At 37.5% G+C, this 27,019-nt stretch overlaps 1 protein-coding gene and 1 long non-coding RNA gene across 2 annotated transcripts in view; one reads left to right on the top strand and one right to left on the bottom strand.

Annotated features, from left to right (window-relative positions):
- The window catches only part of LOC149499796 (uncharacterized), a 588,308-nt gene that overhangs the window by 20,136 nt on the left and 541,153 nt on the right, over window positions 1–27,019 (top strand). The gene's annotated exons all lie outside the window — the stretch shown is intronic.
- Window positions 13,310–27,019, bottom strand: part of Octalpha2R (alpha2-adrenergic-like octopamine receptor) — a 448,087-nt gene continuing 434,377 nt past the window's right edge. The window contains exons 4-7 of the mRNA XM_028172359.2: window positions 25,235–25,384; window positions 23,912–24,012; window positions 19,765–19,903; window positions 13,310–18,898 (exon numbers count right to left, since the gene is read on the bottom strand). Coding sequence (XP_028028160.2) covers window positions 18,320–18,898; window positions 19,765–19,903; window positions 23,912–24,012; window positions 25,235–25,384 — 969 coding nt within the window. The 3' untranslated portion in view covers window positions 13,310–18,319. The remainder of the gene's footprint in view (window positions 18,899–19,764; window positions 19,904–23,911; window positions 24,013–25,234; window positions 25,385–27,019) is intronic.

The following is a 27,019-nucleotide window of genomic DNA, read 5'->3' as shown; positions in this document are numbered from 1 at the left end:
TCCCGCTGTGGCGAGACGGGCAGACTCCCTATAATCATCCCCCCGGGCCACGACCAACGTGTCGTCCGCGTAACAAATAACGCGGAGGCCCGGGAGGAGGGCGCCCCTCAGCACCCAGTCGTACCCGATATTCCACAAGAGGGGGCCGAGAACCGACCCCTGTGGAACACCACGCACGACCGGAAAACGATGAAGGGTCCCACCGTACCCGGTACATACGACCGACCTGGCCCCCAAATAGGACCCAACCAGCCGGCGGAGGTAGAGGGGCACTCCATGCCTCTCCAGTGCCCCCCCTATCACGGTCCAGGGCAGTGTTAAATGCGTTGGCGATGTCAAGAGACACCGCCAGCGCCACCCCACCCCGAGAAACGGCCTCGTCCGAGAGGGACCGCACGATGAAGGAGTGACTTAGCCATACTTTTGTGAAAAAGGTATCAAAACATCGGCACAAGTGTATCAAGATACCATTCTTGAGAAGGTAGTGAAGCCCCTTAACAACACCATGTTCAATAATCAAGAATGGTCCTTCCAGCAAGACTCGGCGCCAGGTCATAAAGCTCGGTCTACGCAGTCTTGGTTGGAAACGAAGGTTTCGGACTTCATCAGAGCTGAAGACTGGCCGTCGTCTAGTCCCGATCTTAATCCGCTGAATTATGATTTATGGTCAGTTTCAGAGAGTACGGCTTGCTCTAAACGCCATGATAATTTGGAGTCCCTAAAACAATCCGTACGATCGGCAGTGAAAATTTTTCCCATGGAAAGAGTGCGTGCTTCTATTGATAACTGGCCTCAACGTTTAAAGGACTGTATTGCAGCCAATGGAGACCACTTCGAATAAGCTTTTTATACTTTAAATTGTTTTATATTTATGTATTAAACTAACACACTGTAAAAGTAATAAATGTTATTTGCAATAGATTTTTTTTGTTTTTCCTTTGTCTCAGTTTTTATGGCAAGACTAGGTATAATCTATTCGTTTCCCGAATATATAAATGTTTTTTTAATGTATATTCTTATGTCTTATATTATTATGTCGGTCGAACTTTCCAAACGGTTCTAAGGTATGCTTCAAAGTTTGATTTTTGTTCTAAGTCACATTGACATCGCTGGGTGATGTCTATAGGGTCTGGTAACTGCTTAAAACTAGTCTGCTTAGTGCGAGTTTTTTAACGATCTCGATAACTTTTTTTTTTCCTACCTAAGCTGAGAGCCTTGAGAGGCTATTTCAGCGTAACCCTAACTTTAGTAGGTGAGCTCACGGGGCTCAAACTTGATGACGTTGCTAACACGAATCCTAGCAAGAGCCGTGCTTTGCAGAATCTACCACCGGATCGGAAACGCGACCCACTGAGAAGATCCGGCGAGAAACTCAGTGGGCTGTGTCTGAGAGTTAATTTACTCGTCGAGCCCTTCGTCGCAAGCGACGGGTTCGACGAGAACGGTGACCGGTGCTTGAAGTACCTAGAAGCACCGTTAGTGGATCGGGAGGATCCGAGATGACGTGTTTTGGGCGACGTCGACTGCTTTCCATTTTGTCCGCAGGATCGGGAATGTAGTTACCGGCGGCCACGATGAGAGGGTTCTCGTGTCGTGCCGCTTTATCGAAGTGGCGCATCGACGCCGACTGCATATACTTACTGATGGACTCTAAGTCCAGGTCGTCATGGAGGTCGACGTTCCTGACGAACCACGGGGCTCCGACGGCTATCCTGCAAAAACGGGATTGAATAATTTGGAATGATTTTAAGTGTATGCGGGCCGCGTGAGCGAACACTACACTTGCATAGGTCATGACGGGGCGTATGCAAGTTTTGTAGAGTGTCACCTTATTTCTAAGGGACATTTTACTTCGCCTACATATCATCGGGTAGAGACGTCCTAGAATGAAGGCGGCACGGTCGCGTACCGTCTTGATGTGGGGGCGGAATGTCATCCTACTGTCGAGGGTGACGCCTAAATATTTGACCTTCGGGGCCCACGGTATGGGCTGGTCGAACATCTCTCGATAACGTAAAAGTAAATCGAATTTGTATGCAGTTGGAACAGCGCCCCTAGCGGCAAACGTAGGCAAACATTCCAACTCCATACAAATCTGAGTTAACTTTTACGCTATCGAGAACGTTAAAAAACTTGCACTAAGCACACTGGTCGTATCGACTAAAGGGGTCTCTAACCCATGCAGCGCCCGTGTGGAATCATTACCCTAGCGCCCTCTAGTAAGTGCTAAAAAGTAAACGTGCTTAAAATGGAATAGGTACAAATGTAGCAGGTTCATTGAGGGTCCCGAGGCCCATTGAGTTTCTCGTCGGACTTTCTCAGTAGGTCGCGTTTCCGATCCAGTGGTAGATTCTACGAAGCACTGCTCTTGCTAGGGCCAGTGCTAGCAGCACTCCCGGTTAGAGCCCCGTGAGCTCACCTACACGTCAAGGAGAATCTGAAATTGCCTCTCAAGGCTATCAGCATAGGCAGGAACAAAAAAAAGGTCCTGAGGTTGGCGCCCGCTCATACCGCTTCTCCCACACTTGGTACCATAGGCAAAGCCGCTTCTGATAATGACTGTCATTTTAAGCAGAAAACCGTATTGGTAATAGAGAACGAAGGAAGCCTTTACTGGCATGTTGTGAGTGCGCACGGGTAGATACCACCACCCCGTCTATTTCTGCCGTGAAGTTAATGCGTTTCTGTTAAGGGGTGAGGTAGCCGTTAGCAGACCTTAGAACTCGAGCAATAAAATTCGGCAATAAAAAAACGTTCCCGTTAATCTTATCTTATATCTTTAAACGAGCAATTCATGTATAAAAAATTAAAAATATATAATCTGAATCTCGGAAATGGCTAAAACCATTGATTACACGGGTCAACACCAAATTTGACTTTGATTGCAAATCATAAAATTATGATACTTTAGATCGTAATTAGACGGAAAAAAAATACATGGCATGAAACAGTTTGCTTTTGAGCTTTAATAAATTGACCACACATGAAACAAAATGCATCAGCATCGTATTTACACATTCGTGACATTTTAAGTTTTTCTGGGCTTGTACAAAACATCTGATCGTTGTTTATGACTCGAGCGCCGTCTAGTGGCACTGTGTAAACTTAAACACCCCACTCTCATAGCGCGGTTTTTTTGAAAGTATTAAAATTAATTAGAATTTATAAAAAAAATTGAAAAATGAGTACTATTACTATAACTATCACAAAAGCAAACTTTATACCAAGAAAAGGTATTTTATTTTCGTTTTTGTGAATAATTAACCGGAAAAACCTAGCATAAACGTTAGGACAAAGAACGAATTTTTTTTTTTAGAGTTGTGTTATATTTCAACTCTCTGGCTCCAACGATTTTCATATAATTTAGTATACAGGGGATTTAGGGGGCGATAAATCGATCTAGCTACGATTTATTTTCAGATAATGTTGTTTTATTCGTGTTTTCAATAATCAGCTTTATCGATACATAATTTTGGTTTTTTCTTTAAATAGCACCAATTCATATTTTTTTATTATTCCGTAGGTAATATCGAAAAATCCTATTCATATTTCATCATTTTATCAATATGTAATTCGTATTTCAATATAATTTCTAAAAAACACAATTTACAAAAAAAAAAAAAATACCGAGTAAAGCTCGGTCATCCATGTGCTACCAGTTCTACCCGTACTTTGCAATAGCGGCTTGGCTCTGCCTCTGGCATTGCTGAAGTCCATGGGCGACGGTAACCACTCACCATCAGGTGGGCCGTATGATCGCTCGTCTGCCTTCAAGGACAATAAATAAAAAAAATACCAAGTAAAATAAAACAAGACAAGGATAACTCAATTGTTTATTTTTCGAAAAACCAATTTAATTAGTTGTCGCATCTTTATCTTCGATCGTGCAGCAAGCTATGAAACACGGGCACAATATCGGGAAGCAAGCTATAATGGGGCTAAGCAGAAACGGGCAGGTAACCACGCAGCACGGGAAAATGCAGCACATTCTGTTCGAGATCCATTTGCACTTCAAAATATAAGAGGCGAATTCTCAAGCAATGTTTTTTTTTTAAATATTTCTCGAACAAATTTGCGTCTTTCAATGCAGTTTTTATTGTAGCCTTGATTTGACGACTGAAGACTTTATCGAAGCACAGCACTACCTATTGCAATCAATAAAATGCAATAGGTTATTCGAACTAAATAATATATTTAAACATATGGTTTAGTTCAATTATCAAAAACTTTAAATACAATATTCGTTTAGTATTTGCGTAATGTTGTATTAATCGTTTCAAGCTATATCAAAATGCTCGTATATGTGAATTGCTTGCTTGTTTTCACGAGACCTCACCTTCTTTGCTCTCTTCCGGTATAATGTAGTTCATGCAGCAATCACAACACGGAACACAAGACAAAAACGGACTTACAATCAAAGGTAAAATGTAAACAAGTAGACACATTTGATAATTTAAAGGTTTTTTTTTAATATTATTGATTTTTCAAATGAACATTATCATATTGATTTAATTTGATTTTATTGAGATTCGTGTCCTTGAGAGATTTGAATATTTTGAAAGTGTTTTTTTTTTATTGTAGAATCAAAATGTTTTTTCTTGCTTGAATGTTTCTCGAGCAAAGGGATTCTGTTTTATTCACTATCAAGTTACAATAATGTCCGAGAAGTGATGTGTATTTTATATTGTTTAAGTATAGAAGATTTAGATCGTGCACTATTTAATATTATGACTTTTACGTCAATTTTATCTACGTGATGTCTATTTATCTATCTCTTAGGTTTATGGCGTTTACTTTTAGATTTCGCCAATGTCAAGTGTATATCTGCGTGATGAAAAATGTAACTAAATTACAATCATTTTTGACATAATGTTAAAACTTTGTCAAGATTGCCTAGTTTTTCAAATAGGATAGTTTTCATTGATGTAACATTGTGTCTATGGTAAGATGTGTCGCTGGAATTTTTTAGTAGTTTTATGATAATGACCATATGCTTATTTCATCCCATATCGTCTCGTTTCATTCAATTTCACACTAATTGATTAAAGTTTCAAATTTATCAACTTCATCTTATTTCTTCTAATTTAATTTTTAGATAACCGAATGTGTTTATATTCAATAATTGAATATTTTTATAAACTGGCAACAATGGCACGGCAATCAATCACGGATCACGGTCTTTAAAATAGAATAAAAAGACAACTATAGTTACCCTGCCGACTCATCCGTTCGAAGTACCTAATGTGTAAGTTTCTATGACACAGATTTAACACGATTTTTATCATCGCTCACTTTAGTAATTTCACGATGCAATAAATTATTCACAACACAATTTTGCACATAACTAGTAGTTCACCTAGTAATTTTGAGTTGACAGTTTGCTAAGCTTTTGCCTAACTAATGAAGATCTAATCTGTAGCCGGAGTAATGAGTTATCTGTGCCGTTACAACGATCTACGAATAATTGGACATGACAATCAATATTATTTGGATTGCATTAATTTTAGTGTTCGGATTTTTAAAGAGCATTTCATTTAAATATTTCTTGTCAGGGCTGCTATTTGGCACAATATTCATAAACTTGCTAATTATAATTACGTATTTATTCAGTATCAGGTCAAGATCCTTGCAACACTTCAGTAAAGAGAACTCTCTGAAGACTGGGTTTGAATTTTAATCTTATTAAACCACTTTAAAAACTTTTATTTATTTAAGATCTTATTATAATCATCTATGTTACTTGTCAAGGTTATTTTACCAACTTGCAGGGGCTCTTTATAGATTATATGGGTTCTAGGTCTTACTATATAGGGTTATAGTACTGGTGTTAGGAACATTTGAGTCCGCACGGGTAGGTACCACCACCCTGCCTATTTCTGCCGTGAAGCAGTAATGCGTTTCGGTTTGAAGGGTGGGACAGCCGTTATAACTATACTGAGACCTTAGAACTTATATCTCAACGTGGGTGGCGCATATAGATGTCTATAGGCTCCAGTACCCGCTTGTCTTTGCCTGCCGCAGAAAGCGCTTTTAAAATCTCTTTTTTATTTTTATTTATTTGTTAGATAGATCAGCTCATAGTCCACTCGGTGTTGTGTTTATCAGAGTTCATAGACATTAAGAACGTATATACCGCCAACTCACCTTAAGATGAAGTATCCGTTTTTACAGTAGGTATAACAACTGCCCCACCCTTCAAACCGAAACGCATTTCATGGGGAGTGCTCTGAGGAATTGTTTGAGATGACACTATCATCTCGTTTTTACCATCGCACCGCCCGCCACCGGAGTAGAGTTCATCCATACTACCTGAAGCCGCTGCGTTCATCCACAGTGCGTTTCCAGAGATCATTTTTGCCACGCACCATCCCGGCTTTGGAATGAGCTCCCCTCCACGGTGTTTCCCAAGCGCTATGACATGTCCTTATTCTAACGAGGCTTGTGGAGAGTATTAAGTGGTAGGCAGCGGCTTGGCTCTGAACCTGGCATTGCTGACGTCCATGAGCCACGGTAACCACTTACCATCAGGTGGGCCGTATGCTCGTCTGCCTGCTCGGGCAATAAAAAAAGATTCTGTTTCACGGCAGAAATAAGCAGAATGGTGGTTGCTACGCGAGGGAGCTCAGAAAGTTCCCTACCACCAGCAAAGACATACTGGCGCTACTCTTCATTGTCGTTTCTTCATTGCTGAGGATCACGACCGCACGTAAGATCGGACCACTGCGACGTGGACCTTCTCTTGGATGCTGCCTTCAACAGTTCTCATAGCGTCCTTGGATCGTTGCCCCTCCACCTGACCAAGAATGAGAAGCTTTTTCAGACTATGCCTTGGAGACCGCATGCTATGTCCGAAAAGGTGAGAGTTGGATCTTGGCAACTGGTGAAGAGCCACCTTGTGATGTAGAGCTATAGGAAGTACCAAAGATAAGAACTCCTTTTTTTTATTGCTTAGATGGGTGGAAGAGCTCACAGCCCACATGGTGTTAAGTGGTTACTGGAGCCCATAGACATCCACAACGTAAATGCGCCACCCACCTTGAGATATAAGTTCTAAGGTCTCAAGTATAGTTACAACTCTTTCTAGAGTTGTGGCAGTAAGCACTGTGCGTCAGTCAGAGATGACTCTACTGTAAAATAAATTTGATTGTCAGAGAAGATTCACTGATCCCGTTTCTCTATCTCGCTATTCGCCCTTATGTCCAAACTTTATTAGTTTCACGTGAACATAAATTCGAAATCGTATTTTCAATTAGGTTGCATGTAACTTACAGTCGACATTTCCCACGGGAATGACGCGCTGACTTGTCCCGCTATGAGCTGTACACACAGCTGTATAGGACGGCAAGTAATCTCGCCTCATTTGAATGCGTTTCGGTTTGAAGGGTGGGGCAGCCGTTGTAACTATACTGAGACCTTAGAACTTATATCTCATGGTGGGTGGCGCATTTACTTTGTAGATGTCTATGGGCTCCAGTAACCACTTGACACCAGGTGGGCTGTGAGCTCGTCCACCCATATAAGCAATAAAACCGCCCGACGCTTTGATCTTTGCGATACTGTTTCCTTCGATCTCGATGAGCCGTGGACATAAACTATAACTATTTATTAATTTTTTTTCGTCATACTATTTCCGACGTGTCAAATACATTACAGTTTTCATGGTCACGTGTGACTAAGTTGCAGCTGTAAAGCCTTAAACGCAATATTGAGCTGCAATATTAGTTTTGATTACTATGTTACCACGGTTTAATTATAAACATTAACAAAAGCAAAATATTAACTGTCCTCTTCATACTCATAAGCTGGACAGCGCGAGAGGGAGAGATGGACAGACTTTTCATGATACGCATGCAGTGCGACGTCACACCGCGCGCTTATTCAAAAACACTACACAAGCGCAACGTGTGAATGTGTTGAACGCAAGCTATATGGTAGGCGGAGTGGGGGGTGTTAGGCTTTATTTCCGTTACGAAATTTCTTGATTCGGTCGCCGCGCTCAAAGCCCGAGATAAAAGCTATGCAATAGCTTAAAAAATATATAAAAAATGTAATTTCAATTTTAGTTAGAAAAGGACAAAGTACACTTTCCATCACGTTTACATCAAGCTCATACCTTAAAATTTTAAGATATATGCTTTAAACTTTAAGACATGTGCTTTAAGGCTTAAAGTATTAAAATAAAAACAAAAAATTACAATTCTTCAATTAGATATTTGGCGTTTACCGAGAAACAAGAATTTTGGATTAAGCCGCTTCAATAATATATTTACTTGTTCAACGGTACAGCCATATGTCCGTACACATTCAGTCTGTGTTTTGTTAAGTTTTGTGGTAGCGCCACTATACTGTTACAAGAAGTTGTTGAAGTGAGACTACAAATGGAACTCGCTGATACTTTTCTTTGTCTACCTCCACAAATTGTTTTTGCTTTGGATCTCTTCAGTTTTCAGCGTCAAATCAACTGGTCCTATCGCTCTCGGATATCGACAAGTGCACGGCTTGACAAATAATCGATCTATCACTACATAGTATAAAACAAAGTCGCGTTCTCTGTCTCTATATCTGTCTGTCCCTATGTATGCTTAAATCATTAAAACTACGCAACGGATTTTGATGCGGTTTTTTTTAATAGATAGAGTGATTGATGAGGAAGGTTTATATGTAGAATAACATCCATTAAATAGTGGAGAAATCAATAATAAATTACAGTGTCCGAAGCGAAGCGAGAGCGGGTCGCCAGTTATATAAATATATATCAGTACGAGAAGCAAAAACTTTTTCCCGTTTTTACGAAAATTGCGTGGACGGAGGAGTATGAAATTTCCCACACTTATAGAGAATATAGGGAAGGGGTGCAGGATACTAATATTTTTTTTGTAATTTCCATAAAAAATACATTACAAACCTTACCATCTATTTGACACAACACATAGGTATATATTATTATTACTCTTTGTTGTTGGTCAAATTTTTGTTATTGTTCAAAGTCTATGGTCAAATTGAGAATTGATTAATATAGTTGGTCTTTAATATTATTTTTCTTTAATGTAGTCTTGGCGAAATCTATGATTATAATAGTATTTAACAACAGAATCATAATAATATTGAAAAATAATAATTTCAATTAATTATAATCGAATTTCGACTACTAGGGGATCACTAGTATTGTTAACGTAGTGTCGTGTGCATACATAATACGCTCATGTGCGAATAGCTCCTATGAGAACGACTTAAAGTTCATTTTTACAAAATTAAAGTGATGTATTTACGATCGGTTTTCATTACGAAATAAATTTTAACTTTAGCGTTACCCAGAATAGCACCCCGTTCTTTTTAAGAGGCGTTTCTTAAGTTAGGAGTTTCGCAGGGAATATAGATAGGAGAGTTCCTCGAGTGGTCATTTTGCCTTTTTTTCCTACCTATGCTGATAGCCTTGAGAGGCTATTTCAGCTTCACCCTAACGTTTGTAGGTGAGCTCACGGGGCTCAAACCGGGGAGTTGCTAACACTGACCCTAGCAAGAGCAGTGCTTCGCAGAATCTACCACCGGATTGGAAACGCGACGGTGACCGGTGCTTGTGGTGCCTAAAAGCACCGTTAATGGATCAGGAGGATCCGTAATGACGTGCTTTGGGCGACGTCGACGGTTTACCATTCGGTCTACAGGGTCGGGTATGTAACTTCCAGCGGCCACGACAAGAGGGTTCTCATGTCGTGCCGCCTTTTCAAAGTGGCTCATTTTGCCATCACATTTTCTGGTGGTAGGGCATATTTTAGTCCCGCACTGGTGTAGTGTAGTACATATATTATAAGTCATGTAATTTTTATTAAGAAGGAGTATTAAACCAACACTTGGACAAGACAGTTGTTTTCATTCGAACTAGAAGCTCCATTCACTGGTATTGTCTTCTTGCTTGTTTCTGTAGCGAAGCAACAATGAGTTTCAGTTTGAAGGATAGCCGTTTTACCAGACAACAGGGACTGATGTCGAAGGATGGGTTGCGACATTCACACGTAATGCCTGTAGGCATTACTGGTGGTAGGACCTCTTGTGAGTCAGCACGGGTAGGTACCACCACCCTGCCTATTTCTGCCGTGAAGCAGTAATGCGTTTCGTTTTGAAGGGTGGGGCAGCCGTTGTAACTATACTGAGACTTTAGAACTTATCTCAAGGTGGGAGACGCATTTACGATATATATGTCTTTGGACTCTAGTAACCACTTAACACCAGGTGGGCTGTGAGGTCGTCCACCCACCTAAGCAATAAAAAAAAATTGGTAGTAACTGGCAAATAGTTGAAATCTTAATCGAATTGTTTACGGGTTAATGTTGTAAATTAATAAAACAAAAATCGAGTAAAGATTAAAATTTGTATATTTGGTACTTCGTATATTCCTCAAATTTTATATTTCGAGTCATTAATGAATTATTCATATTCTCTTAGAAGATAATATAATAAAGAACATTACAAACATAACGCTTTTTTATTTAGAGTATTTTTAATTTAGAATTAAATAAAGAAGATTTACATATTTATATTATATTATTGATTACAAACTAAATATGTAAGTACTTTAAAATTTACAGAACAATTTTATATTTATTATGAACAATCTCTTTTTTTTTTAAATCCAACTTTAAATAATATTTTAGCTTATAATAATACGATTGAATATTATTTGATTATTTAATAAACTTTCTATATATATAATATTTTCTTAACGTGGCATTTGGATAAGTGAGTTTTTTAATATCATTATTTGAAAATATTTACAATAAACCTGTATTGAGAATTTTAATTAATAACAATTAAAGACTTCTTAATAATTTAACTATTATCTCTTTAAACAGATACACGGGTCATATAATAATCTATTTGTCTACTTTTGAGTCGTATTTGTGTTTATTTTTTATTAGCGTCGCGCCAAAAGGCACTGCGTATATTGTGCTATTGAGATTTGAGAAATCATTATTTTCTAACGCTCGTGTTAGTGAGAAAAGAAAAAACTTGTCTGACAGACACGACGCGTGTGCGTTCGGTCTTAATTATCACTTATTTCTTCACTTTATTAATAATTATCACTTCATTTCGGGATCAATTGTTATCTTAATTCATTGTTTACGTTCACAATAACAAGCTTAAGTCACGATTTCTACGCGCCTGGTGATGCTTTGGTAAAACAAATATGTTTCTTTGGTCGTTTTTCTTGTCAATAAATTGAAAATGTTTCTTAAATAAATGTTAAATTTACTAAGAGTTGGTAGACAGCGTTGATTGACTTCGACCAGTATCACGTTGACTTGAAACTGGTTTATGGCGAAAAATAATACCAATATAGGCCTACAATTGATGTTGTGATCTATGCTCTTTCTCATAAATACAGATATGTCTACGACTCCAATCGATTTCAGAGCTTAAAGCGAAAAAAAAAGCAAAACCTTATTTTCATTTATCATATATTTTTTGATCGTCGACTCAAAAGTCAATTTCCTAATTTATATTTCACACATACGACTAATAGTATATCGTTGCCACGACATTTTGCACTGGCAATACCGGAAAAAAGTGGTGGCAACAATGATAAAAATTATAGAGCTTTCACGAAAAGCTTCAGGGCTCGGTGCTTTATCGTTCAAGCTCTATAACAAAATAAAGCATCTCCGCGTATTTTTTTTCGTCTAAAAATAAAGTACTTGGTCGCATTTTTGTTGATCACACACTCACACACACACACACACACAACATTGGAAGACTATATAGAGAATTAGAAGAAAAAAATATTACTAAGCTATTGCTTCCTTTTCATTATCTTTAGTTTAAAATTTCTAACATTAATAAAAAACATCATGGCAATGGTGTTACGATTTTATCAATTTTACTTTTAGAAAAATTACCTACTTATTCGACTGTTAATAAGATTAAAATGTTTATGTTTTAATTATATATTATATATTTTTTAGTACATCCGAAATACCTAATTATTTAGAATTAAGTCGTTGTTTATTGTATTAAATGTATACGTAATATTATTGAAATACATAATGTTTATTATATAGAAAAAATATTAAAAAATTTCAGTGAAAAAGATTTGATTTAGATATTAATATAATATTATCAGTCGTAGGTTTACAATTGAAGTACGTATATATAACAAAAAAATCGATTAATTATCAAAATATACTAAGATAAATAATATAATTAATCTTATTGTAAGCATTATTTAGCTGTTATATTTGTTAAGCGTTTTTTTACGAACATTATCGTGGAATGTAAAAGAAATCAAATTCGAAATATATACATATTTATCATATATTATATCTACGTATAGTATATTAAAAATCAGAACTACGTGATACTATATTTTCTAAATATATTATCGTATTTACATTTACAATTAAGAAAGGAACTTTTACAGCTAAAATTACTGATGACGTATACAATAATTTTTTTTTTTATATAACGCGGCTAAAAATTATTCATAAGACTTAGAGAAATTTACAAGAAATAATTGGTGTTCATTTTGTTCGGTCAATTCATAGTGAATTACCATTTTATTTATTAATTAACCTAAGTACACTATTTACGTAAAAAATTATTTAGCGACAGCGGCCAGCGCTCACTTAATAAAACAAAAACAAAAAAAAAAGATTAATTTGATTGAATCAATCGAAAAATTTATTTACAATTTTTTTTTTAAATTAATTCTTAAAAATAAGCTGCATTTTATTATTGATTAGTGATCGTTTTGAATAGGCACAGAGGCACAGTCATAATTAACAATTAGGAAGTATTTTTTTTACGAGAAATCAATAATTACTTTGTTTACATACAACCCAGAAGAATGTCGTATATTAATAGCAAAAAAAAAGACGCAAATTTTCCATTGCTAGCGTAGGATGTATTTTACGCCTACACAGATACTAACATCCTTTCTGATTCTGCCGCAACGCAGTGGCGCGTTTCGGATCGAACGAGCAGTGTGCTTAGTGAGAGTTATTTAACGTTCTCGATAGCGTAAAAGTTAACTCAAATTTGTATGTAGTTGGAACAGCGCCCCTAGCGGCAAACGTAGGCAAACGTGCCAACTTCATACAAATTTGAGTTAACTTTTACGCTATTTAGAACGTTAAAAAACTCGCACTAAGCACATAGCTGTTGTGCTATAAAATTGGGACTTCTACGTCATATCTGAATGCGTTCATGTTATGGACTCTGATAACGACTTTACAAAAGTTGGATTGTCGTGAGCTTGTTCTTCGATGAATTTGAAAAAAACCTCAAAAAAAAAACATCAGTAAAGAAACGATAAAGTAAACCACTGAAAATATGTACTACAAAATTTGATATCTCAATTCAAATCATATTATGAGCTATATTTGAAGTTGTCATAGCCTAAACGATAAGACGTCCGGTGCATTCGTATCGAGCGATGAGACTGTGCCGGTGTTTGAATCCAGCAGGCAGATATAAATTGTTGAAGTGAAACTTCTAATGCGACTTCCAACAAGGTTGCGTTACACGTTTAACGCCATCATGGATAGAAAGAGACAGAGCGAGAGTGAATACGTGGTACTTGAACGTATGCGCGTAGTATACCTGTTATAGGCCAGCGCGAGCGTTAGCAACGAGTAGCTCCAATATTTTAATGAAGTATTTAAAAAAATATATAAGTTTTTTTTTTTAATCTATAATTTAAAATCTAAATAATATAAATGTTGAAGATGTCGCATCTAATCTAATTTAAGGATGAAAAATTAAGAAAAACACAATACTACACGTCGAAGAAGAAGTTTCACTTCATTCACGTGCATCAAGTTGCACAATTCACGAATGTCTTCTCCGAATTCATATTTAGGAGTCTTGAACCAAAATGTTGAACAGTGCTGCCGTAAATAGCTTTTGTAATAATGACAGAAGCAATTCATTGATTTTAGTAGCTTTCTTAGATCGGCAAATGGGCGCACGGTCAATTTGGCGTGACGAAAAATCTGCGATGTGGATTTGAATCTAGGCTTCAAAGTTTAATAGAGTAGGATTTCTAATCCGTATTAATTATCAGCGTAATATCTTTGGTTTGCCAAATTTACGATTTAATGAGGATAAACAGAAAATGGTTTTGCTTTTTATCAAGCAAGACGTGTGCTATGAATTTATTTGTGTTTTTTGTTTTTTTTTCTTGTTTTTCAAATCTCTGAAATATTTAACGAATATTTCATAGATTTAAAATCAGGCAAATAATATAAATATTTTTTCTAAGTAACCTTATCTATGTTTGTACGTTTTAAGCGTATAATTTTATTTAGGATACATATTATGTGATTATGCTTTTGGACGACCAACAAATAAAAAAGAGTAACAATATTTAAAAACTGTATTTACATTTGAGGAATGAAATGTGTGTTGTTCCCTCAAAAACACAATCACATTGTGCATTTAAAAATATACTTTAAAATAATACAAGCTAGTATTTCAATAATTAATTTACATTATATAGTACGAGATACTATAATATTGAGAATTATTACTTTTTCAAATCCATTAGTGTTTGCAGTAATTCTTTATTTATATTAACCAATTGGAATGAATATAATGACAGATACAATCCGATCGATATTGTATCGATACGATACGATACGAATAATTTCTGACGTTTCGATTTATTGTTTATGTAAAAAAAAAACAATTTTCTGACAAAAATCTCTTAGCGTATCACAATTTTGACGAAAAACACCATAGCCTTCTGGAACTACTAAAACTGTAAATTATTTCTAATATGTCGAAATTAATCTTGTCTAAATCGTAAAAGTAGTTCTAATTATATTGCTCATAATATAATTTATTTATTATAAAAAAAAGAACACAATATTCCTAACCTAAAAGTACATGTTATTATCCGCAACATGCTTCGTCAGATTACAGAAATAGAGTTATCAGCAACATGCTTCGTCAAAAAGTACAATACTTACTTTCAGCTGCAAGCGTCGTCAGTTCTAATTATATCTATCGCTCGCGAAAGCTAAGGGAATTCTCAAATAAACTCAAATAACAACTGGGAATCAATCACGCACGGTCATCCGGCTTCAAATTAGGATTCCCTGTGCTATGAGTATCAGAGACTCATAAACTGGTTACTGATGAGATGATATATGTTTAAATATACATGTCGGCGCAACGTCCCTATTTAGTTAACTAAAAATAGTTAAAGTTAACTGTTTCCTTAATGTTACGCATGTCAACAACTGTTTGAGACGGTAATCAAGAGAATTCATGACTAAGCTACCCCCACTTTCTACTATAAATACGAGTCATTATTGTTGCACAAAAAATTCCGGAATTTTTTTTCGGAACGGAATTTTTCGGAACGGAGCGGAGCTCTCTGTTGTTATCGCTGTACACTTGAAATGTAATAAATGGAATTCATTGGAAAAGTGAGTCTTAATTACTGTCACTCTGGAAGGCAGTGATAATAATGAAGAGGGTGCTGATATCATTATTTTAAAAACACCGTGAAACCAGCCGTCTCCGCCATATACACATTGTTACACCGGTAAGAGTAACGCCATCTATCGCCGAATAGCCGAACGATTATCGAAGGATCTAGTAGCATCTAGAGCACTCGAGAAGTACAACGCCATCTATTGTCAGATAGCGGAAACACAATACTCGACTTATGTGGAATATTCTCGATAATTCTAGGGATGTGGTATCGGCTATAAAAGCGTTGTAGAGATGGAACGCAGTTAGTCAGTAATCGGAACTATTCGAAGCGAAACAGCGAATGGATCACCTGAAGCGAAGCGAATGGAGCTAATTGAGAATATTAAAGTGTTTATAAAGTGTTTTAAGTGTATTTGTTCTAAGTGACAAATACAGTTTTAAGTTTTACTTTGGTGGAACATTTATTTATCTCGAAGCCTAGCGCGTAGCAATATATAGATAATAAACACCCAAACAAAGAAGTAAGCAGAAATGTTCATCACAAACATTTGTATGTAGTATTATATTTCTATTTACTATTTGTATATTGGAATCGAATCCACGACCCTCAGCGCAACGGTCAGAGGCGCTAACTACTGCGTCACCTAGTCGATCATACGTACATCAATACTGTGCTTCTATTCATTATATTCATTCCCAATGATCGTCTTATTCGTGTGTTCTTACAGCGAACATTCGTTAGCGAACAATTTGAAATGAACGATGGAGAACTTGGTTCTTGCTTATACTCCTGCGAACTCAGCATTCGTATAAGAAATAAGCTAATACGGCAAATGACAAAAAATACTAAATGAAACAGTGAATTTAATAATAAAAAGTTGTGTGGTGTCGTGGGACACCGGATAGGAACGAAGTTCCTTATTTTAAAAATATTAATTTTAAGTTCTATTCGAGGTATAAAGAAAATAAAACTGGAGATTTCGTAACAACCCAGGGTCATTCGGTAACGTGCGAACTTATTGTGGTACACTTCATTCACGGTTGTTTGCATAAGAGTTAGTGTATTGCGCAAACGAACGCTCTGAGATCGTGGTCAATGAATGATAAAAAATATGTTATTTTTTGTACGTTATTACAAAGTTGAGTCGTACACTGTGTACATTACTAATAAAAACCTTACGTTACGGACGTTTTTTCCCGGTTTGGGTACCCCTCCGCATCGTCCCAAAAGGAACTTCGTTCCGAAAGCTAATGTCACAGCTTACAAAGCTCGACCGCTGCTTCGTCGAATTCTGTTTGCTTACGAATGCTCGCAATGAGAAAGCACACAAAAGATATCCAACTATTTATCTACTAACATTATTCGCTAAAAGTTTAAGAAATGAGCGCGTAATTACAATTGTATTTGAAAAAATTGAACAAGAAAAATCATTGTAATTCTGCACAACAATTTTTTTTAAAGATAGAAGTTACGAAATTCAAAATTTATTTATTAAATTTCTGCAATATTTTTTCTATGTAGCTTCACAGGTATTCAACCTTCAAGTATAATTTCATATTTACCCGACAGGAACTTGCTAGGCGTCATTTAAGCCTATTTAATTTATTATAGTTAATGTTCTTGGTGTTCCTCCATCTTCTACCCCCGATTCGGTTGAAATTTTGTACAGTTATTGTCGTCACTTCAAGTAAGATTTCTATTGTAAGCCATCCAAACATAATAGTGTAACAGATAGAGTTGTTACCACAAATTAGTACACACTACATCCTACATCAGGATAAGTCGAAGCAAAACGCGAAATGAATTCGCTATTTCTCGAAGAAAGAAAAACAAAAATAGCTAATATCTAATAATAATAAAATAGCTAATATCATTAAAAATAATTCAGATAATGGTGGACGTTGTAGTTGTATGACGCTGGGTTTCTTTACAGGGAAGGCTGTACAAAGATCCCTAATTTTAATATTTATAATATATTGTTAATAAAATTGCGAAATAAAAAAATTGTTGTCTTTAGCATAGATGAAACAAATGTTTTCTCTCTCTTTTGTTATTCTTTCCTCCTCCAAAAGAATTATTTTGTTTCAATCTTTCCAAATTCTCTTTGTGTGTAAGAAAATGGAGTCGAAAATTGACCCTGTGGAACTCGCAAAGAAATTAACCTTACTATGTACAAAATATCATAAAACACTAAACAGGCCTAATAATTGAAACTATCAGTAAAAAAGTTTATTTATTGCTTTTACACTGACCAATCAATACATTCCACATTTAAAAAAGTCTAAACATATGTTTAAAAAAAAACTAAATCAATTAGGATTGTCTGCGTTTCAAGGAATCAACTTCTTTGGAAATTGAATCATATTAACTAAGATCATCTACAAAAAAACAAATTTATAATTGAAGTAGTTGTAAAATAAATAGAGGATCTAAAACTGCACGTGCTAGATGTGCCTAGTATCAGTACCCAGTAGTACAACCTAGTACTACTAGTACCTAGTAGCTAGTACCCAATATTAGTGAACTAAATTCATAATTTCGATCTTTCACGGAGCAATGGATGTATGTTTGTCCAACATTGACAAATCCATTGCTCTGTGAATTTTAATTTTGTATCAGAGAAAAATGTTAAAATATCTTTCCATAGACGGGCGTACTCGGGCTCCGTCACGTGTTAAATGATTATAATGCGGCATGTAGAAATAAATGCTAGTTGAAAACAGAAATGGTCCGGCCAGGGTTAGACACCCCTAATTCACTTTTATAGTCCTGAAATTAATTAAACCATCAACGCACGTTATAAAGGCCCGGTGTTGCTCGCTGTTGGGCCAACATTATCCTGTTGGCGACGCATCTGTAGCAACACAGGTAGGCCAAACATCACTTGAACAGTATCCTCCGAAACGCTCGCCTAAAATCCTTATTGAAGATCGTGTAGATGACCGGATTTAGTACCGAGTTCATGTACCCCAACCAAAACGCGATGGCGAAAGCACTTGGTGGTATCACGCAGACTCTGCAAGCGGCTTTCAAGATGTAGAGGAAGAAAAATGGCAGCCAGCAAGCTATGAAACTGCCCATAATTAAACCTAAGATCAGAGTGGCTCGTTTCTCTTTTTTTCTGGCCAGTCTTTTCTTTTCTCTTTCTGGGTCACGAGGTTTGTGCGGCTTGGGTAATGCTGGCTCTAATTCGGATTTGTGAGGTTGAGATTTTTCTTGTCTTCTGTCTGTCTTTTTGAAGATACGAAGCTTTAATGGTTTGACGCCTCCGCAGCGACTGACGACCCCTGAGTCTGACGATGAGGGCTCCATCTCGGAGACCATGTCAGCGTCGATGGCAACACTGGGCGCTCTACACCTCGCCTGCTGCAGAGCCAGTTCTCCGTTCACTGATAGCGTCGAACTCCTATGTGGACAGGACGCGAGTGGATTTTTTGTTACTTGAGCTGATGTTACTACCTGGAGAATATGATAATGACGTCATTAAATTTTCACGTGACCTAAAAGGTGCTAATTTTTAATCGATAGATTTTCAAATCATGGTTGTCGAAACCGTAGCCAGCCCTACTAAGGTTGTGGTACTTTTTTTTCTTTTTCCTACCTAAGCTGATAGACTTGAGATGCTATTTCAGCGTAACTTTAGCTAGTAGGTGAGCTCACGGGGTGGAATCCGGAGTGATGCTTAACACTGACCCTAGCAAGAGCAGTGCTTCGCAGAATCTACCACCGGATCGGAAAAGCGACCCACTGCGAAGATCCGGCCAAAAGCTCAGTGGGCAATACTATTGAAGAAAAGGACGAGAACCGTCTACTTGTGTTCGAGCGTAAGATCCTAAGACGGATATTCGGTACTGTGCAGGAAAACGAGATATGGAGGACGCGCTATAACCACGAGTTGTATGATGTTTACAAAGATCCTAATATCACAACAACTATAAAAATTGGACGCCTACGATGGGCAAGACATGTGGTTCGAATGGAGAATACCAGAATGCCAAGACAACTGCTCTACGGCAAACCAGAGGGCCACAAAAGTCGTGGCAGACCCAAACTCCGATGGTTGGATGGCGTGGAGCGCGACCTCAAAGTTATCGGTGTCAGGAACTGGAAGGAGAAATCCCTGAGCAGAGCAGTCTGGAGAGACATACTGGACTAGGATATGGCCTACCCTGGGTTGTAAAGCCTAAGATGATAATGCTGAGTACTATTGAAGGGCTCTTCACTTGTTTTTAAGTACGACAGAGGATAGACTAAAGTGTTCTATTTCACTGTAACGGGTGCAATGGATCCAAGGAATATGGATGTGTGGTTTATTTGGTTCTCACCTTCAAGGTGTCCTTTCTCTCGTCAGGAGGAGGTGGAGCTGGGTCTCCTGCTTCGCTCGTCGATATATCGGAAGCCAGTTCGCACGTGACCGTAGGTATTTGTACTTGGGGCGCTTCGATGGTCGAGATCTGACTCTCTCTGGAAAGAATCGAGAGGAGATTGATGAGGCCTAGTCTTGTAGGTTATTCTAGAGAAAAACTAAGTGATAGTAATTGCAGATTTATAAGGAATGTTAGATTAAAAATGTCGAGAAAACATTGTTTAATTGAACTGACATCATAAGCACACACAATGAGAGAATGTAAGATTCATTAGGTTGAATTTTAAACATATTTCCATACATACAGTATACATATTTTGCTTTATTTGCATTGTGTTAAAAATAAAAGCTGTGTACTTATAAATTTGCGTAAATATTGCTGGTACTATCTGGTACCGCCACGTCTTTTTCTACCGTAGCAGTTATGCATTTGCTTTGAAGCTATAAAATATATGTTTGTGTATATCCTTAGTATATCAGCTATTTTTTTTTTTTATTGCCTATGTAGGGAGACGAGCATACGGCCCACCTGATGGTAAGTGGTCACCGTCGCTCATGGACGTCAGCAATGCCAGGGGCAGAGCCAAGCCGCTGCCTATTATCAGGTAGGCTATGAGTTTGTCTGCTATCTGGAGTAGATCATTTATGACTGGTCATTACAATGCAGTCCGAGTAACTATCCGTACCTACCGTCTACCACCTTCCCACCTATGGGTGCTGTGAAGCAATTATGCTTTCCAGCTTAAAGCGTAGGATTTTTTATATATTTTTTATTATTGCTTAGTTGGGTGGACGAGCTCACGGCCACCTGATGTTAAGTAGTTACCGGAGCCCATAGACATCTACAACGTAAATACTGCCCCTACCTTGAGATAATAGTTCTAAATTCTCAGTTTTTACAGTACAACGGCAGCCCCATCCTTCAAACTGAAACGCATTACTGCCTCACGGCAGAAATAGGCAGGATGGTGGTACCTACCCGTGCAGACTCACAAGACGTCCTACCACCAGTAAAACCAGTAAAGCCACCGTGCGAGAGAGACAGCAACTGCTCCTACTGTGAACACATTTCCCCTTGAAAATATCAATTTGTAATATTAATTTAATATAGACAACAAAAAGCTCACGACAAGCTCTTTTCACATCTATATATTAATACGTGAAGCAAAAACTTTGTATCCCTTTTTACGAGAATTGCGTGGACGGAGGAGTATGAAATTTTCCACACTTATAGAGAATATAGAGAAGAAGTGCACAATGCTAATATATTTTTTAAATAATGCATAAAAGATACGTTAAATCAATAAAGAAAACATTACACACACTACGCACCATGTATTTGACGCACACACGCATGCATACTATTTATTGTCAAACTTTTGTTCTTGACGTCTGTTGTCAAATTGAGATTAAATATTGTTTGTCTTTGTTAATATTTTTTATAGTGTAGTCTTGGCAAAATTTGTGATTATAGAAGTATAAAATACAACCATAATAGTGTACAAACTTACAATTCCAATTAATTATAGTCGAATTTCGACTACTGCGGGACCTCTAGTTTTATTAATTACGCTAATAATTTGTTGTTATGCGTCAATATTGCACCAAAGGTACTGAATTATGAATATGTTTTATTTTTTTAATTTCTGTATGGTGGGAAATCATAATAAAATAATTTCAAAGTAAGTCTAGAAGCGTTAAACTAGTTATTATATTATTATAATGTTAAAAGTACTTATCTACCTCTAAAGCCAAAGTTTGAAAGCTTGGAGAGTTCTATACCAGCGCCTTGGGGACTGAAGTGCTTGTAACATTCAAAGCTTGGGTCTTATTTAAACAACCAAAAAGCTCGGTGCAGAGGTCAATTGATAAGCCCGCAAGCTAGTTTATATAGTCGAAACGTTATTTGGAAAGTGGTATCTAGATTCTAACTAGACTTTTTTTATTTTATTTATTTACATAAATAACCTATATACTGACTGCAGCGCCATCTGCCGGGCTGATTTGTGAATCTAAACCATCCAGGGTGCCACCCAAATGCATACAAAAAAAAATCATTCAAATCGGTCCAGCCGTTTAGGAGGAGTTCAGTGACATACACACGCACAGCCCACCTGGTGTTGAGTAGTTACTGGAGCCCATTGACATCTATAACGTAAATGCGCCACCCACCTTGAGATATAAGTTCTAAAGTCTCAAGTATAGTTACAACGGCTGCCCCACTCTTCAAACAGAAACGCATTACTGCTTCACGGCAGAAATAGGCAGGGTGGTGGTACCTACCCGCGCGGACTCACAAGAGGTCCTACCACCAGTAAAAACTTTTACATAAATATTATATACTAGCTTTTACCCGCGACTTCGTCCGCGTGGAATAGTTACTTTGGCATAACGCTAAATTTTACCCGCGACTTCGAAGAAGCTAGATTTTGAGATTATTTGACAAACAATTTTTTAAATTTTCGTAAAAAAAAAAAAATTTCCTTTGTATTAAGTATCCTATGTTACTTCTAATACCTCCAAGAATATGTGTACAAAGTTTCATGATGATCGGTTGAGTAGTTTTTTGCGTGAAAGCGTAACAAACAAACTTACATTCACATTTATATATTAGTAGGAATATCCATATAACTAGTCAGGTCATAAGTATTGTCACACAGTAAAAACTTTTCTTTTAGAATGCTGGCCACAAAAAAGTTTCTTGAATTCGAATTTCGAATTGTTCATGAAAAATACAAATGTATACTTTTAGAATTTTACTCATTTTTAAATATGGAGTGGACGCTTAAAGAAGACCGTGTTGCAGTTATTGCGTTGCATCGTTGCGGTTACGCGCCAATTCAAATTTTTTTCTTAACATACTAAAAAAAAAAAAAAATTTTGATTATAACCAAAACATTCCTTTATCGTAACATCAAACGATACAATGAAGTGTATCGTTTGATGTGTAGATGACAGGTCAAGAAGTGGTCGCCCTCGGTCTGTTAGGACTCCAGCAGTGATAAAAGCTGTGAAGGCGCGAATTCAAAGAAATCCCAAACGTAAGCTGAAACTGTTGGTCCTTCAGATGGGGTTAAGCAGAACTACGGTGAAAAGGGTGTTAAATGAAGACTTAGGGCTTCGGGCATATCGAAGAAAAACAGGACATCGTTTGAATGCTCGTCTAATGGACCTGAGACTGAAGAGATGCCGCGCTTTGTTGAAGCGGTACGCGGAAAAAAAAAAAAAAACAAAATTTCCGGAAATTCTTTTTTTCGGATGAAAAATTTTTTACCGTAGAAGAGAGCTACAACAAACAAAATGATAAGGTGTACGCACACAGTAGTGAAGAAGCGAGCAACCGTATTCCGCGTGTCCAACGAGGTCATTTTCCATCCTCGCTCATGGTATGGTTGGGAGTTTCTTATTGGGGCTTAACAGAGGTACATTTTTGTGAGAAAGGTGTAAAAACGAATGCAGTTGTGTATCAAAATACAGTCCTGACGAACCTTGTGGAACCTGTTTCTCATACCATGTTCAATAACAGGCACTGAGTATTCCAACAAGATTCGGCGCCAGCTCATAGAGCGAAGAGCACACAAGACTGGCTGGGGGCGCGTGAAATCGACTTCATCCGGCACGAAGACTGGCCCTCTTCCAGTCCAGATTTGAATCCGTTAGATTACAAGATATGGCAAAACTTGGAGGAAAAGGCGTGCTCAAAGCCTCATCCCAATTTGGAGTCACTCAAGACATCCTTGATTAAGGCAGCCGCCGATATTGACATGGACCTCGTTCGTGCTGCGATAGACGACTGGCCGCGCAGATTGAAGGCCTGTATTCAAAATCACGGAGGTCATTTTGAATAAACTTTAGTGTGATAAGAATCTATGTTTTGTTAAGTTCATTTTGGTATATGAATGGTTACATAATGAATAAACTTGTTTCAATTATTTTACATTAAACATGTGACAGAATTTATGACCTGACTAGGTATATAGGTATACGTAAATTGCACTACTTAATCTACTATTGACATGGAGGATGACCTTGACATTTTCAATTGTAATAACAAGAATAAAATAATTTTTGACCGTGCACAATCATGGCAGGGAATATTTTCTTACCCGTTATTGTTCGTGCTTAGATGGCACTGTGGCATGGGATGCGTCGTGGGCATTGGCCGCGTCCCCTTCGGAGCGCTACTGAAACTCGTCTGCTGATCATTCTGGAGCAAAGAAGTCCGTATATCAGCTTTTGTATTGTAAGAGTTTGTACGGCCTGACTCGGCGAAATTCGCTTTTGGTGGCATTATCAAGAACAAAATGGACTTTTTGGCGGGAACGCGAGGAGTGAAGTTGTGTTATTTGTTTTATTTTGTCTATTTAGTGTTTCTTCGGTTTTAAATGTGTAATAACGGTGGCTTATTAACTGTTTAATATCTGTGAAAGTGCACAAATTCTGGAAAATCAAAACAAAGCCGCTGGACGTAACTTCTCGGGATCCTTCAAAAAGTCCACTGAAAATGACCACCATTTTACTGAGATTATATTTCATCCCATATCATCTCATCTCATTTCATTTTATTTCATCCCAGTTGATTACTGTATCAAATTAATCATCTTCATTTCATTTCACTCCATATAATCATTTTTCATGAAAATAAGAAATAAAATTAAAATAAGACATGACTTAAAGGTCTTAGTTACCAGGTCATAAAATCTCTTAAAAAAAATCAAGAACAAAATTGATCTACCCTCAGTTCATTCACTTTCCCCCCTTTGCCTTGTCATGAGTTCTGTCTCATGCGAGGTTTGGACGTTGGTTGTTGAGCGACAGGAGGTTTTAGTCAGTTCGACTCTGACATACCCCGCCCAGTATCCCCAGAAAAGGGCGGAAGTCCGGCGATTTCCTCCTGACCAAAAAAAAAAAAACCCTCAGTTCTACGGTCAAGGTCTTAAATTCACACCCCGAAATGGGTGGAGCTATTTCTACTATATTTTCTAGGAGCTTTGGTATCTGCTTAACGCTAGATTGGTTGGAACGATAAACCACTACAAGTTCGCTTTTTGTTTGCAGAAGCTTCAAAAGCTTAGGTTCGTTACACATTACCATCGCGGAGCTTTTTTCAAAGTTGAATTCGGCTGACGACTATGTACTGCATGTGGTGGAAATTGTGCATACACTTAATAAATGCAATGATTGTTTTGCAACAAGAATCTTTATTCTACGTGTCCCTCTTTATTGTCCCATTAAGATTATATAAACTGCCATCCCATAATACCGTCGTGAAATTCACACCAGAAATGTTTGCGAACATATTAGTAGCGTGATACAAAAGAAGTTAGGAATCAACTGTTATCCATCCAGTCTTTATAAGGTACTAAGATAAGAGAGCAATAATAATTAGAGGATAATCTAAATTCCTTATCGCGAATGGGAATACTTACAGGTCTCGGTCGAGGATTTTTTCTGATGCCCCGTCTCGCTCTGGCCTTCGCTGCGTAGTATATCCTGATGTAGACGAATACCATAATGCAGGACGGTATGTAGAAGCTACCCAGCGCTGAGTAGACCACGTAGCCGATGTCATCTGAGACCTAAAGAGAAGCCAGAACTTTAGAATAATTAGGTTTAATTAGAATAATCTATACTAATATTTTTTGTTTTTGTTTTTGTTGCTTAGATGGGTGGACGAGCCCACAGACCACCTGGTGTTAAGTGGTTACTGGAGCCCATAGACAACTACGACGTAAATGCGCCACCCACCTAGAGATATAAGTTCTGTATTATTCTGTAAGTATAAGTATAGTTACAGCTGCTGCCCCACCCTTCAAACCGAAACTCATTCACGGCAGAAATAGGCAGGGTGGTGGTACCTACCCGCGCGGACTCACAAGAGGTCCTACCACCAGTAAAGTGTAATCGAGACACATTCGTTGCCTGACTTAGGAGGAGTGAAGACGTCTCGGAACTGTCATCGTTCCGTACTGCGTAAGCTCTTTGCACGATTACCCACCATAAGCATACAATGTCAAAAAGTAATGAAGACATCGGTCCATTCTGCAACAAATATATATTCCGATTGAACCGATTCTCGGATGTACATACATAAATGTCATTCTTTATAGCAATAGAAAGAGCCAAGGACTATGAGAAAACAAATTAAAATCGAACCTTTGCTAGTCGAATAGTTCCTTACAGATCTTACTAAAGTCATAATTTAGATACTGTTATTGAGGAACACTTCCGGCCTCACATAATATGTGAGCCGTTATTTACGAAGTAGGTCAGGTACGTCCTAATGATTAGACAATACTTATTATTGTTATAAAATATAATCAGTAATTTTATAGTCAAGTAAATAGTTGATTCATATTTCTTACTTATAATATTTTATGGGCATCTTCCGCTTGACAGGTTCCGGCGCAATAAGCCTTTAATGTTGTTTATGTTATATAATTCGATATTAATAAATAATAATTGTACGTAAATAATCAACAGAATAATTAAGATAAACAATACTTAATATTAACTGATGATTTTTATTAAAATAGGTCAAGATGATTGTATAAATAGCCGCGGTTAGCATATTTCTATTCGCGTCATTACGGATCCTCCTGATCCATTAACGGTGCTTTTGGGTACCACGAGCACCGGTTACTGTCTTCGTCGAACCCGTCGCTTGCGACGAAGGGCTCGACGAGCGAATTAACCCACAGACACAGCACACTGAGTTTCTCGCCGGATCTTTTCAACGGGTCGCGTTTTTGATCCGGTGGTAGATTCTGCGAAGCACTGCTCTTGCTAGGGCCAGTGCTAGCAACACTCCGGTTTGAGCGCCGTGAGCTCACCTACACGTTAGGGCGAAGCTGATTTAGCCTCTCAAGACTATCAGCATAGGTAGGAAAAAAAAAACTATTCGTATTCTACCCATCCTGACGTGTTATTAAAGAGAATATATTATTTCGTGTGAATGCAAAGTGTCTCAATTGTCGCCGTCACCCTGATTATCCTTCTACAATACTTTAGAATGCTATCAAACTTGAGCTATCGTGAAATCCAAAATTTTATACTGAGTAGCGAAAGAGAGACATGTCGGTATCGTGCTGATTTCTAATTAAAAATGTATACAAACAAAATAAGACATATATCTAAAGTATCGTCGCGAAACTGTGAATGCTAATAATTACCAAGAGAATCTCATATCACTCAAGAACCAAAGTTGTTCGCGA

This window comes from Bombyx mandarina, chromosome 26, assembly GCF_030267445.1.
Source record: "Bombyx mandarina strain Sakado chromosome 26, ASM3026744v2".
NCBI classification, from domain to species: domain Eukaryota; kingdom Metazoa; phylum Arthropoda; class Insecta; order Lepidoptera; family Bombycidae; genus Bombyx; species Bombyx mandarina.
This window is presented reverse-complemented; position numbering and strand designations above follow the sequence as displayed.